The 19,587-nt window shown below is 48.8% G+C and overlaps 1 protein-coding gene across 2 annotated transcripts in view; it reads left to right on the top strand.

The window, feature by feature from the left end:
* cfap61 (cilia and flagella associated protein 61) overlaps positions 1-19,587 on the top strand; it is a 49,402-nt gene that overhangs the window by 22,218 nt on the left and 7,597 nt on the right. For both annotated transcript variants that reach the window (XM_041865828.2, XM_041865827.2), the window contains 2 exons: positions 8-176; positions 408-582. In XM_041865828.2, coding sequence (XP_041721762.2) covers positions 8-176; positions 408-582 — 344 coding nt within the window. The remainder of the gene's footprint in view (positions 1-7; positions 177-407; positions 583-19,587) is intronic.

Below are 19,587 nucleotides of genomic sequence, written 5' to 3'. Positions count from 1 at the left end.
CCCACAGCCATGGCTCCAGCGACAGGGACCATGCCCAGATGTCGCTGCGCTCCTGGATCAACGTGGTGACTGGCAAGATGGTGGGCATCGACAGGGCAGCCAAGCATGTGCTGGTATCTGGGGGCAGGAAGGTGCCATATGATCATCTCATCCTCTGTACAGGCCAGCAGTACCAGGTTAGAGGGACATCCTGCATATAATATTATAATTAGTAGTAGTATATATATATACATATAATATGTTTTATGTCATAGTGTTGGGGGAAATTAAAGCACACTTTCTGTAGTGTCATCTATGGATTTTATTTTGTTACAATCGTCATCATTTCATAATCACATTATAATTCTGTATTGATGTTCTGAAACCTGAATGATTTCTGTGAGGATTTCTGGGTTCGTCCCTGCTAGGTTCCCTGTCCCACTGGTGTGGACAGCAGCCATCTTCCCCCCAAAAGCCAGCTCCCAGCCCAGCCCCGTCGTAGATACACCGGGCCTGTCCCATCCAACCTCTTCACCCTCAACGACCACCACGACTGTGTGACCGCTTACCAGTGGCTGCTCAACAACTTTGTGAAGCTGAAGGGTATGTATGTGGCCTGGATACCAATCTGTTTCTGCCATCATGCCACTCCTTGCCACTCCTTGTCATGCCAAGAAAAATGTGAGGAGTGACACATACAGGCTGGTAACCAGGTGAGTATGTACACTGACTGTACAAAACATTATGCTCTTTCCATGACATAGACTGACCAGGTGAATCCAGGTGAAAGCTATCATCCCTTATTGATGTCACCTGTTAAATCCACTTCAATCAGTGTAGATGAAGGGGAGTTGACAGGTTAAAGAAGGATTTTTAAGCCTTGAGACACTTAAGACAAGGATTGTGTATGTTTACCATTCAGAGCATGAATGGGCAAGACAAAATATTTAAGTGCCTTTGAACAGGGTATGGTAGAAGGTGCCAGGCACACCGGTTTGTGTCAAGAACTGCAACTCTGCTGGGTTTTTCACGCTCAACAGTTTCCCGTGTGTATCAAGAATGGTCCACCACAGACTTTCGGTGACGCAATTTAGGAAATGGCTGCAAGATTTATCGGTTGGGTATTTCCCCCACAAATTCAAGTATTTACTCTGAGTATTATAGTAACTTACGCTACAATAGAAAAGGGAAAAGCAGGAAAAGGTTGTGGAGTGACAACGATAGTCCGTAATAAGGTAGGAGAAACCAGTGGCGGCTCCTGAAAAAATTCTCAGGAGGGGCAATTTTTCTGATGATTTAGGTGACCTACACACATTTTTAAAAAGATATGTCCAGCAACAACATGAAGACAGGGGCAGCATATAAGTCAATACCAGAAGCATTTATTGACTGATCTCAAAAGTGTTGGCTTACAAAAGCAAAATAAGTTATCACAGTAAAAATAATCAAGGGTGTTCTTTCACATTCCTCAACACTGCATAAACAATATGTATGGCTTTGTAAAAATGAACAACCATATTCTGGCCAATTGTATAGATTTGTAAATATGAACAACCATATTCTGGCCAATTGTATAGATTTGTAAAAATGAACATGAACAGATTTTTTATTTTTTTGAATGGCAGTACCTTTCAAACATGTCTGCTTGCAGTAAGGTAGCACTCACAAGGTGGCCAGAGAAAGAGAACCTTTCTTTGGTGTGATCCAGGATGGTGTTGCAGACCTCTTCAGACAGCCTCTGCTTCTCCTCTTCTCTCAAAGCTGTTCTGGGTCTTTTGGCTCCTGTTGCTTCTTGCAGCTGCTGTTGAGAGGAGTCCCTGAAGGCAAACAGACCAATGTGTTTGTTGGCTTTGTACAGTATTGTTGTCTATGTGATGCACAGGTATATGCAATGTATCCATGTATAGTACAAATACTTCAGTTCCACTTAAAATGGGCAGGGATGCATAAAGTCTTTAGTGTTTAAGTTAGCCTTTGTGTCTCACATAGCCTGGATGTTCAGCACAGTATACAGTGGTGCTCATAAGCTTATGATCCCATGCTAAAGTTGACTAAAAAGAGGAAAAAAAAAAAAAGAAAATTGGTGTCCTTAAAGGTTGGATTTTCCAACTTTTTTAATTAAGTCATTAAGATCAATTTCCAAAAGATGATTTTTTTATTTTTTTATTCCTCTTTTTAGTCAGCTTTAGAATGTGTTCATACACTTATGAGCACCACTGTACAGTACACATAGTATATAAAATAAGATAGATTACACCACTGGCCATATATAATGACAATAATGTAATTTCAAACACAAATGCAGTCTCCTTTCATGCATACATTTTCAAATAAAGCTCTGCTTTGAGAAAGATCGAATGATATTGTTTAATCTTTATCTTACCTTATGGCCTGCACACTGCTTGCGAAGCTGTCGAGGGCACGTTTGATAAAGACAGCATCGATGTCCTTATTCTGTAGCTTCTGGTACGGTGGGCTGGTCAAATGAACCCAATGAACCCGTCCGGATGGCTTCAAAACATTCTATGAGGTCGTCTCGATTCTCGTAGACAGTGTTCACGACTCTGCTGTTGCTAACCTCATCGTTGTGGCGGCGGACAGCTAGCCTGTATCCCTCATCCAGTTGAGTGGCAATATTCACTCTCACCAAAGCAGACAATCTCAAACAGCTATCAATGTGGGTCTTTGACAGCTCATTTTTCTTAATCTTTTCTGAAAGATGGTGCATGTCGGTTACACCAGTCGCTGTCCAAGCGTTGCTGTCTGCCGTTCATGGTTACGTTACGTTACGTATGACGAAAGCGCGTAAGTGCAAGCCCTCAGACACCCATAGAGAATGTATTGAAAGCTCAGAAATTTGAAAAAAAAATATTTTACATTAGAGGCTATGAGAGACTTCTGGGCGATTTTCAACCTGACTGAAATCGCCCCAAAACGGGCGGGGACATTTGAAGCACGACTTTAGCCTGATTGGACATTTAGTGGCTGGCAGATCAGACGTGAACACTGAACTACTGTTGTCATGATATAATTGATTAGAAAAAAAATCCCTTCCTTTTCCCGTTTGGCAGTGCGTCGCCCATATCGCCCTATTGAACACACCGCCCATGGGAGAAACTAAAATCATCAACGACACAGAGATGGCTAATACTAGCACAAACGAGCTAGCAGCAGCAAAATAACCCTAATTCTGTGAGGTGATAAAGGAGGAATTCTGCTTTCGGGAGGAACTCTGAGAAGAAAATAACTGTCACGTTGCTGTGGATTGGTGTGGTGTAGAATCAGGCGCAGGAAGCAGAGGATAAGTCCAACAAGACTTTACTAGAGCACACAAAAATAATCCAAACGGCCGGAGGCAAAAGGACGCACACAGGCGTAAATAAGCGAGCGCACACACAGGTGCGAAAATACTCTCCTAAACACAAGGAGGAAGCTATGAAAATAGCGTACCGACATGGGTAGCGCAACAACACGACACGAACAATTACACACAACACTAAACTAACAACAAGGAAACTAAATAGGGTGCTAAATGAGACATAACACAAAACAGGTGTGACTAACAGACAAAACCAATCAAACAAGAAACATAGAGCGGTGGCAGCTAGTACTCCGGAGACGACGACCGGCGAAACCTGCCCAAACAAGGAGGAGGAGCCGCCTCCGGCCTCGGGGACGACCAGGAGGACGCGGAGCAGGGCGCGTAGGATGACCACGATGGAATTCGGTCATCAGGGACGGATCCAGAATGTCCCTCCTCGGCACCCAGCACCGCTCCTCCGGACCGTACCCCTCCCACTCCACGAGATATTGGAGACCCCCCATCCGGCGTCTCGAATCCAGGATGGTCCGAACAGTGTGACGCCGGAGCCCCTCGATGTCCAACGGGGGCGGAGGAGTCTCCTCAATCTCAAAGTCCTGGAGTGGACCAGCTACCACCGGCCTGAGGAGAGACACATGGAACGAGGGGTTAATATTCTTGTAATCAATAGGTAGTTCTAACCTGTAACACACCTCGTTCAATCTCCTCAGGACTTTAAAAGGCCCCACAAACCGCCGACCCAGCTTCCGGCAGGGCAGGCGGAGGGGCAGGTTTCTGGTTGAGAGCCAGACTCGATCTCCAGGTGCGTACACTGGCCCCTCACTGCGGTGTAGGTCGGCGCTCGTCTTCTGTCGACGTATGGCACGCTGCAGATGGACGTGTGCAGCGTTCCCACGTCTCCTCCGAGCGCCGCACCCACTCATCCACAGCGGGGCCTCGATCTGGCTCTCATGCCACGGTGCCAGAACCGGCTGGTACCCTAACACACACTGGAAAGGGGTTAGTCTCGTGGAGGAGTGGCGGAGAGAGTTCTGTGCCATCTCGGCCCAGGGCACATATCTCGCCCACTCCTCCGGCCGGCCCTGACAATATGACCTCAGAAACCTACCCACATCCTGGTTGACTCGTTCGACCTGCCCATTACTCTCCGGGTGGTAACCCGAGGTAAGGCTCACCGAGACCCCCAAACGTTCCATAAATGCTCTCCAGACTCTGGAGGTAAACTGGGGGGCCTCGATCGGACACTATATCCTCGGGCACCCCGTAATGCCGGAAGACGTGAGTAAATAGAGCCTCAGCGGTCTGTAGGGCAGTAGGAAGACCCGGCATGGGAAGGAGACGACAGGCCTTCGAGAACCGATCCACAACGACCAGGATGGTGGTATTCCCCTGTGAGGAGGGAAGATCGGTAACAAAATCCACCGAGAGGTGAGACCAGGGTCGTTGTGGAACGGGCAGGGGCTGTAATTTACCCCTGGGCAAGTGTCTGGGCGCCTTACACTGGGCACACACTGAGCAGGAGGAGACATAAACCCTCACATCCCTGGCTTATGTTGGCCACCCGTACTTAATACTAAGGCAGTGCACTGTCCGGCCAATACCTGGATGTCCAGAGGAGGGGGACGTGTGAGCCCAATAAATCAGCCGATCCCGGACCTCGAGCGGGACGTACGCCCGATCCACCGGACACTGTGGAGGACTAGGGTCGGTGCGTAACGCCCGCTCGATCTCCGCATCGACCTCCCACACCACCGGTGCCACCAGACAAGACTCCGGTAGTATGGGAATGGACTCCACGCACCTCTCCTCCTTGTCATACCGACGGGACAGAGCATCTGCCTTCCCGTTCTGGGACCCAGGGATGTAAGTGATCTTAAACACAAACCGGGCGAGAAACATAGTCCATCGAGCCTGGCGAGGATTCAGTCTCCTAGCTGCCCGAATGTATTCCAGGTTACGATGGTCGGTCAGAATGAGGAAAGGGTGCTGAGCCCCCTCAAGCCAATGCCTCCACACCTTTAGGGCCTGTACTACGGCTAACAGCTCCCTGTCCCCCTACGTCATAATTCCGCTCCGCCGGACTGAGCTTCTTAGAATAAAAAGCACAGGCGCGGAGCTTAGGTGGTGTACCGGATCGTTGAGAAAGAACTGCCCCGATACCGGCCTCAGACGCGTCCACCTCAACTTGGAAGGGTAAAGTGGGATCCGGGTGCGCCAACACCGGAGCCGAGGTAAACAGGTCCTTCAGTCTCCCAAAGGCCCTGTCCGCCTCAGCCGACCACTGCAAGCGCACCGGACCCCCCTTCAGAAGAGACGTTATGGGAGCTGCCACCTGTCCAAAACCCCGGATAAACCTCCGGTAGTAATTCGCAAAACCCAAGAACCGCTGCACCTCTTTAACCGTAGTTGGGGTTTGCCAATTACGCACGGCTGCCACTCGGTCCACCTCCATTCTCACCCCTGACGCAGACAACTGGTAACCCAAAAAGGAAACTGACTCCTGAAAGAACAGACATTTCTCAGCTTTGACATACAGGTCATGCTCCAACAGTCTCCTCAATACCCTGCGCACCAGGGCTACATGCTCGGCCCGAGTAGAACTGTACACAAGAATATCATCTATGTACCGTGCCCCGTGTAATGACTCCGTCATGGTCCCAATCAGCGGGAGTGGATAACTATATTTCACAGTTACCTGATTGAGACCGCGGTAATCAATACACGGACGCAAACCTCCATCCTTTTTCTTCACAAAAAAGAAGCTCGAGGACGCGGGAGAAGTGGAGGACCGTATGTATCCCTGTCTCAGAGACTCGGCAATGTAAGTTTCCATTGCCCTTTTCTCCTCCTGTGACAAAGGATACACATGGCTCCGCGGAAGCGCGGCTCCTGTCTGGAGGTCTATCGCACAATCCCCCTGTCTATGAGGTGGCAACCGTGCCGCTCTGGTCTTACTAAACACGAGCGCCAAATCCTCATACTCAGGAGGAATGTGCAGTGCTGGCATCTGGTTCGGACTCTCCACCGAGGTCGCCCCTACGGAAACACCCAGACATAACCCCTCACACTGAGCAGACCACCCTTTAAGAGCCTTCTCTCGCCACGAAATAGTAGGATCATGGGTAATCAACCAGGGAAGCCCCAGTACCACCGGATACGCAGGAGAGTCGATCAGATAGAGTTGAATCGTCTCCTCATGACCCCCCTGCGTCATCATCCTAAGTGGCGCTGTGACCTCCCCAATCAACCCAGATCCTAACGGACGACTATCTAAGGCATGTACAGGAAAGGGCTTTTCGACTGGAAGGAGGGGAATCCCTAACTTAACACAGAATTTCCGATCTACAAAATTCCCAGCTGCGCCTGAATCGACTAGCGCCTTATGCTGGGAACGAGGTGCAACCTGTGGGAAACAAACAGGTAATGTAATGTGTACGACAGAAAGCTCTGGGTAAGTAGGGTGCCTACTCACCTGGGAGGACTCCCCACTGTATGACCTGCCATCTCCCTCACCAGGGGACCCTCCCCAGCACCTAGCCGCGGTGTGCCCTCCGCGGCCACACTTGGTGCAGGAGACTGCCCCCCTCGGGCTCCTACCTCTTCTCCCTCTAGCGCCAGCACCTCCAAGCTCCATCGGACTCTGCTCGGAGGCGCTGGAGGGTGGAATGGGAGGCCCCCACCTGGGACGTCCGCGGGTCGCAAGCAGGGTGTCCAGTCGAATGGCCATGTCCACCAGCTGGTCAAATGTTAGTGTAGTGTCCCTGCATGCTAACTCCCTGCGGACGTCCTCCCGAAGGCTACATCTAAAGTGGTCTATGAGGGCCCTCTCATTCCACCCAGCATCAGCCGCTAGAGTCCGGAACTCCAGCGCAAACTCTTGAGCTCCTCATCCCCTGTCGGAGGTGGAATAGACGCTCCCCCGCCGCCTTCCCCTCTGGTGGATGGTCGAAGACTGCACGGAAGCGGCGGGAGAACTCCGCATAGGTGACTGTGGCGGCGTCTATTCCCCTCCATTCGGCGTTGGCCCACTCCAACGCCTTGCCGGTGAGACAGGAGATGAGGGCGGAAACGCTCTCGTATCCCGAGGGCGCCGGGTGTATGGTGGCAAGGTAGAGCTCCACTTGTAAGAGGAACCCCTGACACCCGGCAGCGGTGCCGTCGTACGCCCTCGGGAGCGAGAGCCGAATCCCACTGGGTTCCGGTCGATGGACGGGCTGGCTGTCCGGTGGTGATGGTGCGATAGGTGGGGCTGTGGGAACCCCGCTGGTTTCCCATCGACGAAGGGGTGTCCATGACGCCCTCCAAGGCGTGCCCGATCTGGTTGATTCGGTGCTCTTGACCAAGGAGACGCTCCTCCATGATGTCGACGGGTGCTCCTGCTGATTCCATGTGAGGTGTGTAATTCTGTCACGTTGCTGTGGATTGGTGTGGTGTAGAATCAGGCGCAGGAAGCAGAGGATAAGTCCAACAAGACTTTACTAGAGCACACAAAAATTATCCAAACGGCCGGAGGCAAAAGGACGCACACAGGCGTAAATAAGCGAGCGCACACACAGGTGCGAAAATACTCTCCTAAACACAAGGAGGAAGCTATGAAAATAGCGTACCGACACGGGTAGCGCAACAACACGACACGAACAATTACACACAACACTAAACTAACAACAAGGAAACTAAATAGGGTGCTAAATGAGACATAACACAAAACAGGTGTGACTAACAGACAAAACCAATCAAACAAGAAACATAGAGCGGTGGCAGCTAGTACTCCGGAGACGACGACCGGCGAAACCTGCCCGAACAAGGAGGAGGAGCCGCCTCCGGCCTCGGGGACGACCAGGAGGATGCGGAGCAGGGCGCGTAGGATGACCACGATGGAATTCGGTCATCAGGGACGGATCCAGAATGTCCCTCCTCGGCACCCAGCACCGCTCCTCCGGACCGTACCCCTCCCACTCCACGAGATATTGGAGACCCCCATCCGGCGTCTCGAATCCAGGATGGTCCGAACAGTGTGACGCCGGAGCCCCCTCGATGTCCAACGGGGCGGAGGAGTCTCCTCAATCTCAAAGTCCTGGAGTGGACCAGCTACCACCGGCCTGAGGAGAGACACATGGAACGAGGGGTTAATATTCTTGTAATCAATAGGTAGTTCTAACCTGTAACACACCTCGTTCAATCTCCTCAGGACTTTAAAAGGCCCCACAAACCGCCGACCCAGCTTCCGGCAGGGCAGGCGGAGGGGCAGGTTTCTGGTTGAGAGCCAGACTCGATCTCCAGGTGCGTACACTGGCCCCTCACTGCGGTGTAGGTCGGCGCTCGTCTTCTGTCGACGTATGGCACGCTGCAGATGGACGTGTGCAGCGTTCCACGTCTCCTCCGAGCGCCGCACCCACTCATCCACAGCGGGGGCCTCGATCTGGCTCTCATGCCACGGTGCCAGAACCGGCTGGTACCCTAACACACACTGGAAAGGGGTTAGTCTCGTGGAGGAGTGGCGGGAGAGAGTTCTGTGCCATCTCGGCCCAGGGCACATATCTCGCCCACTCCTCCGGCCGGCCCTGACAATATGACCTCAGAAACCTACCCACATCCTGGTTGACTCGTTCGACCTGCCCATTACTCTCCGGGTGGTAACCCGAGGTAAGGCTCACCGAGACCCCCAAACGTTCCATAAATGCTCTCCAGACTCTGGAGGTAAACTGGGGGGCCTCGATCGGACACTATATCCTCGGGCACCCCGTAATGCCGGAAGACGTGAGTAAATAGAGCCTCAGCGGTCTGTAGGGCAGTAGGAAGACCCGGCATGGGAAGGAGACGACAGGCCTTCGAGAACCGATCCACAACGACCAGGATGGTGGTATTCCCCTGTGAGGAGGGAAGATCGGTAACAAAATCCACCGAGAGGTGAGACCAGGGTCGTTGTGGAACGGGCAGGGGCTGTAATTTACCCCCTGGGCAAGTGTCTGGGCGCCTTACACTGGGCACACACTGAGCAGGAGGAGACATAAACCCTCACATCCCTGGCTTATGTTGGCCACCCGTACTTAATACTAAGGCAGTGCACTGTCCGGCCAATACCTGGATGTCCAGAGGAGGGGGACGTGTGAGCCCAATAAATCAGCCGATCCCGGACCTCGAGCGGGACGTACGCCCGATCCACCGGACACTGTGGAGGACTAGAGTCGGTGCGTAACGCCCGCTCGATCTCCGCATCGACCTCCCACACCACCGGTGCCACCAGACAAGACTCCGGTAGTATGGGAATGGACTCCACGCACCTCTCCTCCTTGTCATACCGACGGGACAGAGCATCTGCCTTCCTGTTCTGGGACCCAGGGATGTAAGTGATCTTAAACACAAACCGGGCGAGAAACATAGTCCATCGAGCCTGGCGAGGATTCAGTCTCCTAGCTGCCCGAATGTATTCCAGGTTACGATGGTCGGTCAGAATGAGGAAAGGGGTGCTGAGCCCCCTCAAGCCAATGCCTCCACACCTTTAGGGCCTGTACTACGGCTAACAGCTCCCTGTCCCCTACGTCATAATTCCGCTCCGCCGGACTGAGCTTCTTAGAATAAAAAGCACAGGCGCGGAGCTTAGGTGGTGTACCGGATCGTTGAGAAAGAACTGCCCCGATACCGGCCTCAGACGCTTCCACCTCAACTTGGAAGGGTAAAGTGGGATCCGGGTGCGCCAACACCGGAGCCGAGGTAAACAGGTCCTTCAGTCTCCCAAAGGCCCTGTCCGCCTCAGCCGACCACTGCAAGCGCACCGACCCCCCTTCAGAAGAGACGTTATGGGAGCTGCCACCTGTCCAAAACCCCGGATAAACCTCCGGTAGTAATTCGCAAAACCCAAGAACCGCTGCACCTCTTTAACCGTAGTTGGGGTTTGCCAATTACGCACGGCTGCCACTCGGTCCACCTCCATTCTCACCCCCTGACGCAGACAACTGGTAACCCAAAAAGGAAACTGACTCCTGAAAGAACAGACATTTCTCAGCTTTGACATACAGGTCATGCTCCAACAGTCTCCTCAATACCCTGCGCACCAGGGCTACATGCTCGGCCCGAGTAGAACTGTACACAAGAATATCATCTATGTACCGTGCCCCCGTGTAATGACTCCGTCATGGTCCCAATCAGCGGGAGTGGATAACTATATTTCACAGTTACCTGATTGAGACCGCGGTAATCAATACACGGACGCAAACCTCCATCCTTTTTCTTCACAAAAAGAAGCTCGAGGGACGCGGGAGAAGTGGAGGACCGTATGTATCCCTGTCTCAGAGACTCGGCAATGTAAGTTTCCATTGCCCTTTTCTCCTCCTGTGACAAAGGATACACATGGCTCGCGGAAGCGCGGCTCCTGTCTGGAGGTCTATCGCACAATCCCCCTGTCTATGAGGTGGCAACCGTGCCGCTCTGGTCTTACTAAACACGAGCGCCAAATCCTCATACTCAGGAGGAATGTGCAGTGCTGGCATCTGGTTCGGACTCTCCACCGAGGTCGCCCCTACGGAAACACCCAGACATAACCCCTCACACTGAGCAGACCACCCTTTAAGAGCCTTCTCTCGCCACGAAATAGTAGGATCATGGGTAATCAACCAGGGAAGCCCCAGTACCACCGGATACGCAGGAGAGTCGATCAGATAGAGTTGAATCGTCTCCTCATGACCCCCCCCGCGTCATCATCCTAAGTGGCGCTGTGACCTCCCCAATCAACCCAGATCCTAACGGACGACTATCTAAGGCATGTACAGGAAAGGGCTTTTCGACTGGAAGGAGGGGGAATCCCTAACTTAACACAGAATTTCCGATCTACAAAATTCCCAGCTGCGCCTGAATCGACTAGCGCCTTATGCTGGGAACGAGGTGCAACCTGTGGGAAACAAACAGGTAATGTAATGTGTACGACAGAAAGCTCTGGGTAAGTAGGGCGCCTACTCACCTGGGAGGACTCCCCACTGTATGACCTGCCATCTCCCTCACCAGGGGACCCTCCCCAGCACCTAGCCGCGGTGTGCCCTCCGCGGCCACACTTGGTGCAGGAGACTGCCCCCTCGGGCTCCTACCTCTTCTCCCTCTAGCGCCAGCACCTCCAAGCTCCATCGGACTCTGCTCGGAGGCGCTGGAGGGTGGAATGGGAGGCCCCCACCTGGGACGTCCGCGGGTCGCAAGCAGGGTGTCCAGTCGAATGGCCATGTCCACCAGCTGGTCAAATGTTAGTGTAGTGTCCCTGCATGCTAACTCCCTGCGGACGTCCTCCCGAAGGCTACATCTAAAGTGGTCTATGAGGGCCCTCTCATTCCACCCAGCATCAGCCGCTAGAGTCCGGAACTCCAGCGCAAACTCTTGAGCGCTCCTCATCCCCTGTCGGAGGTGGGAATAGACGCTCCCCGCCGCCTTCCCCTCTGGTGGATGGTCGAAGACTGCACGGAACGGCGGGAGAACTCCGCATAGGTGACTGTGGCGGCGTCTATTCCCCTCCATTCGGCGTTGGCCCACTCCAACGCCTTGCCGGTGAGACAGGAGATGAGGGCGGAAACGCTCTCGTATCCCGAGGGCGCCGGGTGTATGGTGGCAAGGTAGAGCTCCACTTGTAAGAGGAACCCCTGACACCCGGCAGCGGTGCCGTCGTACGCCCTCGGGAGCGGAGCCGAATCCCACTGGGTTCCGGTCGATGGACGGGCTGGCTGTCCGGTGGTGATGGTGCGATAGGTGGGGCTGTGGGAACCCCGCTGGTTTCCCATCGACGAAGGGTGTCCATGACGCCCTCCAAGGCGTGCCCGATCTGGTTGATTCGGTGCTCTTGACCAAGGAGACGCTCCTCCATGATGTCGACGGGTGCTCCTGCTGATTCCATGTGAGGTGTGTAATTCTGTCACGTTGCTGTGGATTGGTGTGGTGTAGAATCAGGCGCAGGAAGCAGAGGATAAGTCCAACAAGACTTTACTAGAGCACACAAAAATTATCCAAACGGCCGGAGGCAAAAGGACGCACACAGGCGTAAATAAGCGAGCGCACACACAGGTGCGAAAATACTCTCCTAAACACAAGGAGGAAGCTATGAAAATAGCGTACCGACACGGGTAGCGCAACAACACGACACGAACAATTACACACAACACTAAACTAACAACAAGGAAACTAAATAGGGTGCTAAATGAGACATAACACAAAACAGGTGTGACTAACAGACAAAACCAATCAAACAAGAAACATAGAGCGGTGGCAGCTAGTACTCCGGAGACGACGACCGGCGAAACCTGCCCGAACAAGGAGGAGGAGCCGCCTCCGGCCTCGGGGACGACCAGGAGGACGCGGAGCAGGGCGCGTAGGATGACCACGATGGAATTCGGTCATCAGGGACGGATCCAGAATGTCCCTCCTCGGCACCCAGCACCGCTCCTCCGGACCGTACCCCTCCCACTCCACGAGATATTGGAGACCCCCCATCCGGCGTCTCGAATCCAGGATGGTCCGAACAGTGTACGCCGGAGCCCCCTCGATGTCCAACGGGGGCGGAGGAGTCTCCTCAATCTCAAAGTCCTGGAGTGGACCAGCTACCACCGGCCTGAGGAGAGACACATGGAACGAGGGGTTAATATTCTTGTAATCAATAGGTAGTTCTAACCTGTAACACACCTCGTTCAATCTCCTCAGGACTTTAAAAGGCCCCACAAACCGCCGACCCAGCTTCCGGCAGGGCAGGCGGAGGGGCAGGTTTCTGGTTGAGAGCCAGACTCGATCTCCAGGTGCGTACACTGGCCCCTCACTGCGGTGTAGGTTGGCGCTCGTCTTCTGTCGACGTATGGCACGCTCGGCCGAAACCGTGACAATAACTAAATTAGTTCAAGAAGGACATTAACCAGAAACTTGAAGAAAACAAAGAACAACTTCACCGCATATTTACAAGAATGGGGGAAGCAGAACAGAGCATTGGGGAAATGGACACATGGAACACTGCGATCAAGGGAGAGATGCTGAAAAGAAGGAATTAATACAGCCCTATTAAGAAGGTACTAAAAGAGAAAGGGATTCGCTTCCAAACACCATTCCTGGCAAAGATGCAGGTATTTCTGGATAACGACCCGGTTTCATAGGTGCATGCAGACGAGGCGGCTGAGGACCTGAAGTCGAGGGGCGTCCCAGTGGAGTATACCACCAGGAGACACTCGAGCAGCTCCTCCCATGGACCGTGGTCGGCAGGTCGCGGAGAGGACGTTCACATTCGAGAGAGACTCCGGCATTTCCAACGAGAAGATCGAAGATACTGAATCGGATTTTACGGACTTAATAGTCACGGCGAGCTGTTAGACATATTGGACCATTATGGTTGACATTGCAAGAGGTAAAACAGCTCCCCTATTTTTCCCTACTGCTTTGTAAAGGTGAGAAGCCTAAAGTATGTGGCCTACATGAATACATTACGTATGGTCACGTTATTAACAGATCTATTAGCTAATGATGAATGACACTGACAACGTGGTGACAGAAGGACATACTGTATCATGGGGAGGATTCAATGAATGGACTGCATATGGTTGATGGCTTATATAGGCTATTCTAGGGTATAAGATACAGACCAGACTGTTTTTGTTCCATTATTTATCCCCTGTTACATTATACTGCTTTTTTTCTCTTGTAAATAACTGATGTGAGTAGGCGACAAAAAAGGCGCCCTTTTTATTTTTGGTTCCAACAGGTTTTGTTTGCGACTGTCACACATTTTGATGCTTGAGTAAGGGGCCCCTCCAGAGGTCAGGCTCATCCCCTCAAACTCCAGAGGCAAGGGACAATCCTCTGACATGGGAGTCCTTATAGCAAAGGCTCTTCCCACTTTGGTTTACTTTTCTATTCTTCTTCTTTTTTTATATATTTATTTATTTTTGGTTCATGTTAAGCCGGCTGTTATGGTACACAGGTTTTTGGGTCTATATTGATGCATCATCGGGAATTGAAGGTCATCAGTCTCAATGTAAAAGGACTGGGGAGTGCCATCAAGAGAAGTAAGGTAATAGCAAAGATGAAACGGGAGAGAGTTGACATATTATTCTGACAGGAAACTCTTTTATCCCCTCCTGAACATGAGAAACTTAAGAAAATGGGCTATAGGAATAGCTTTTTCTCTAATTATAAAACGGGTAGAAGGGGCGTTGCAATTGTTATCCCAAATTCAGTTAATTTTGAGTTTATATCAGAAATAAAAGACAAGGAGGGGAGATTTATCCTTGTTAAATGTAAACTGGATAACAATGAAGTTACATTGTTGAATGTATACACGCCCCCGGGGAGTGAAATGGTCTTCTTTAAGAAGGTGTTTGATTTAATTGCCTCAGAAACCTCTGGCACTCTTATCTGTGGAGGGGATTTTAACATGATTTCAAACTCAAAATTGGACAGCACAGATCAAAATAGGAAAATAAGTCTGGTTGCTAAAAAGATCAAAACGATATTACAGGAATTTAGGACTGATTGATGTATGGCGCGACTTCCATATGTCAGAAAGGGAATATACTTTTTGCTCAGCCCGCCACACTAAGTACTCCAGGTTAGACTACTTTTTACTCAGCCCGCCACACTGAGTACTCCAGGTTAGACTACTTTTTACTCAGCCCACCACACTGAATACTCCAGGTTAGACTACTTTTTACTCAGCCCACCACACTGAATACTCCAGGTTAGACTACTTTTTCATGTACAGTGCAGATAGGTACAGACCTAAGGATTGTAAGCATCGGGCAGAGGGATCATAATGGAGTTTACCTAGCTCTACACCTTGATAGCAAACCAATAAATACTATATGGAGGCTTAATACAAGCAAGCTGAATGAGCCAGCATTCAAGGAATCAATAAAGACAGAATTGAACGTCTATCTGGAGAATAATGATAGCGGGGAAGTATCTCCTGCTAAGGCGGTTATTAGAAGGAAGATCATAGCCTCATCATCTCTCAAGAAAAAGATTAAAGCACAGAAACTTCTGAAATTACAGGAAACATTAGGAAGCTTATAACGATCTCATAGTCATCTCAAAGACCCTCTTATATTACGTGAGATTCTTTAGGTAAAATAGGAAATTGACCAGATACAGTGAGGGAAAAAAGTATTTGATCCCCTGCTGATTTTGTACGTTTGCCCACTGACAAAGAAATGATCAGTCTATAATTTTAATGGTAGGTTGATTTGAACAGTGAGAGACAGAATAACAACAACAAAAATCCAGAAAAACGCATGTCAAAAATGTTATAAATTGATTTGCATTTTAATGAGGGAAATAAGTATTTGACCCCCTCTCAATCAGAAAGATTTCTGGCTCCCAGGTGTCTTTTATACAGGTAACGAGCTGAGATTAGGAGCACACTCTTAAAGGAAGTGCTCCTAATCTCAGTTTGTTACCTGTATAAAAGACACCTGTCCACAGAAGCAATCAATCAATCAGATTCCAAACTCTCCACCATGGCCAAGACCAAAGAGCTCTCCAAGGATGTCAGGGACAAGATTGTAGACCTACACAAGGCTGGAATGGGCTACAAGACCATCGGCAGGTAGCATGGTGAGAAGGTGACAACAGTTGGTGCGATTATTCGCAAATGGAAGAAACACAAAATAACTGTCAATCTCCCTCGGCATGGGGCTCCATGCAAGATCTCACCTCGTGGAGTTGCAATGATTATGAGAATGGTGAGGAATCAGCCCAGAACTACACGGGAGGATCTTGTCAATGATCTCAAGGCAGCTGGGACCATAGTCACCAAGAAAACAATTGGTAACACACTACGCCGTGAAGGACTGAAATCCTGCAGCGCCTGCAAGGTCCCCCTGCTCAAGAAAGCACATATACAGGGCCGTCTGAAGTTTGCCAATGAACATCTGATTGATTCAGAGGAGAACTGGGTGAAAGTGTTGTGGTCAGATGAGACCAAAATCGAGCTCTTTGGCATCAACTCAATTCGCCGTGTTTGGAGGAGGAGGAATGCTGCCTATGACCCCAAGAACACCATCCCCACCATCAAACATGGAGGTGGAAACATTATGCTTTGGGGGTGTTTTTCTGCTAAGGGGACAGGACAACTTCACCACATCAAAGGGACGATGGACGGGGCCATGTACCATCAAATCTTGGATGAGAACCTCCTTCCCTCAGCGAGGGCATTGAAAATGGGTCGTGGATGGGTATTCCAGCATGACAATGACCCAAAACACACAGCCAAGGCAACAAAGGAGTGGCTCAAGAAGATGCACATTAAGGTCCTGGAGTGGCCTAGCCAGTCTCCAGACCTTAATCCCATAGAACATCTGTGGAGGGAGCTGAAGGTTTGAGTTGCCAAACGTCAGCCTCGAAACCTTAATGACTTGGAGAAGATCTGCAAAGAGGAGTGGGACAAAATCCTTCCTGAGATGTGTGCAAACCTGCTGGCAAACTACAAGAAACGTCTGACCTCTGTGATTGCCAACAAGGGTTTTGCCACCAAGTACTAAGTCATGTTTTGCAGAGGGGTCAAATACTTATTTCCCTCATTAAAATGCAAATCAATTTATAACATTTTTGACATGCGTTTTTCTGGATTTTTTTGTTGTTATTCTGTCACTCACTGTTCAAATAAACCTACCATTAAAATTATAGACTGATCATGTCTTTGTCAGTGGGCAAACGTACAAAATCAGCAGGGGATCAAATACTTTTTTCCCTCACTGTATATAGTGAAGAAGTAGAAAAAAAGCTCAGGTTCCTGAAACAACGATATATGAAGCAGGCTCAAAGGCAACACAATTACTAGCATGGAGACTCAGAAAACAACAAGCACAGAATACAATTTGTGGATGAAATACAGAATTTGTTGATGAAATACAGAATGCATTTTAATCATACTATACAAATCTGTACAAGCAACCAGATAACTCACTTGATCTCCCCTCAATTGGGACAGAGCAAAATGATAGACTTACTTCAGAAATAACCACTGAAGAAATTAATAATGCAATATCTAATCTAAAAGCAAACACATCTCCAGGCACTGATGGCTTCCCTTCAGAAAGGTTCAAAGCCTTCAGAGAACAACAAACACCTCTACTTCAGGCCTGTTTGAATTGGACTCTGCAGGAGGGGGCTCTACCAACATCGTGGAGAGAAGCCATAATATCTGTAATTCCAAAAGAGGGTAAAGATAAGAAGGAATGCAGTTCCTATAGACCTATCTTAATTCTTAACATGGATTATGAACTGTATGCATCAATAACAGCCAAAGGAATGGAGGACATAATCCCAAAATTGATTGATGGGGATTAAATTGATTTCATATGAAATAGACAGACAACATAAGGGGAACACTACATGTGATGGAACACATCACTCAGGAGAAGACAAGTGCTATATTAATCAGTCTAGATGCAGAAAAAGCATTTGATTCAGTGGGATGGGATTATCTATTCCAAGTTATGGATAGATTTGGTTTCAACAAATAAGTGATACAGTGCATCAAAAAACTTTATTCATGTCCGACCTAAGCCCTAGTATATAATCATACCCCACAGCAAGCACTGAAGAGCTGGTATAACTTCCAGTGGACCTCTTCATCCATTAAATATATTGAAGGAAACCTACCAAAAGATACACCCAAACTTTATGACATGAATTACGTTCCCATCAACAACAAAATATATGATGACCTGGACAGGTGGAATTCACTTGGATCTTAGTAGTAGAATTGAAACAATCAAAATGAATATCCTGCCGAGGTTACTGTATTTGTTCCAATCACTGCCCATAGAAATCCCACCTAACCAGTTCAGGTAATGGGACAAACGGATATCAAGGTTTATCTGGAACAGTAAGAGGCCAAGAATTAGATGTACAACATTACAATTACCGAAAGACGGGGGTATGGTCTTACCAAGCCTAAAATATTATTTTGTGTCAGCCCAATTGAGACCTCTGGTGTGTTCGTGCAATTCAGAAAACGAATCTAAATGGAAAGACATTGAGACTACTTTGACAGAGATACCCATCCAGTCAGTTTTCGGTAATAAGGACATGGTAAAATAAATATACAATAGACAAAATCAGTGGATTAATTTCTCTCTCAAGACATGGTTTAGGATAGTTAAGCAACTTCATTTAGACAGAGGTCAAACTGCTGAGTTGGCTTCACATAACTTAAACAGTGGACGCAGAGAGGCATCACATCATTTTGTACAATTATAAGGAATGGGGATCTAGAGAGCTTCCAGGACTTGGCTTGGATAAACAAGATTTTTACAGGTGCCTGCAGGTTCGACACTACTTTTTAAAATAAATTAAAGTGATTGACCCTGGAGCACCTCAGAAATGTATCTAAGTATTTACTAACGCATACAACTTAGGGAGTATCAAAACAACTATTTTAAATCTTTACCTGAGTATTCTATCCTAAAAGAAACACTCTACAAACTATACTAAACAGAAATGGCACTTAACATTGAAATAACTGATAAAACATGGTTGAACACAAGCATTTCGCTACACCCGCAATAACATCTGCTAAACATTGAGGCTGTTCTGAGGGCAAAAGGGGGTGCAACTCAATATTAGGAAGGTGTTCTTAATGTTTGGTATACTCAGTGTATGTACTGTATGTAGGAAGTGCTAAAGGCATGATAACCCCCTTACATTAATTTCCATGGATGTGACATTATTCAAAAGCCTATGAATTATTAGGGTCTAATTAGTGAGAGGGGGAAATCTTTCATCTCTCTCAACCAGGTCTGCCTCCTCCATCTCCCTCCATTTACAGGGTGATATTCATTTCTGAGAGGCTTGCATCCCTAATGGTACCCTATTCCCTATATAGGGCCCTGGTCAAAAGTAGTGCACTATAAAGGGAATAGAGTGCCATTTGGAATGCAGACATAGGCAAGGGGGCTGATGAAAAGACTGATGTCATTAAGTAGAATTAATCATTTTCCTCTGAAGAAATATGAGATGTGCAGTGATTCAGATTAAGCCTATTATATTAACTAATTAGGGGATCCGTTCATTATGTAGGAAATCATTACTAAATGCAAATTACTCCTACTATGAATCTAATGTAGACAAGAAAAATTGGTTGAAAATGTGTTTTATTTGTTCCTTATTCCTTTTAAGTTCTGGCAAGATAATTATGGAAAGCAGGAGTAATAATGATATACTTCATAGAAATATATGAATAATGAAAAATGTATGCACTCACTAACTATAAGTCGCTCTGGATAAGAGCGTCTGCTAAATTACTAAAATGTAAAATGTGAAAATATACTGGCAGC

The sequence above is a fragment of the Coregonus clupeaformis genome, chromosome 36, assembly GCF_020615455.1.
Source record: "Coregonus clupeaformis isolate EN_2021a chromosome 36, ASM2061545v1, whole genome shotgun sequence".
NCBI lineage: Eukaryota > Metazoa > Chordata > Actinopteri > Salmoniformes > Salmonidae > Coregonus > Coregonus clupeaformis.
The sequence above is the reverse complement of the archived record's forward strand: the minus strand, read 5'-3'. Positions and strand labels throughout refer to the sequence as shown.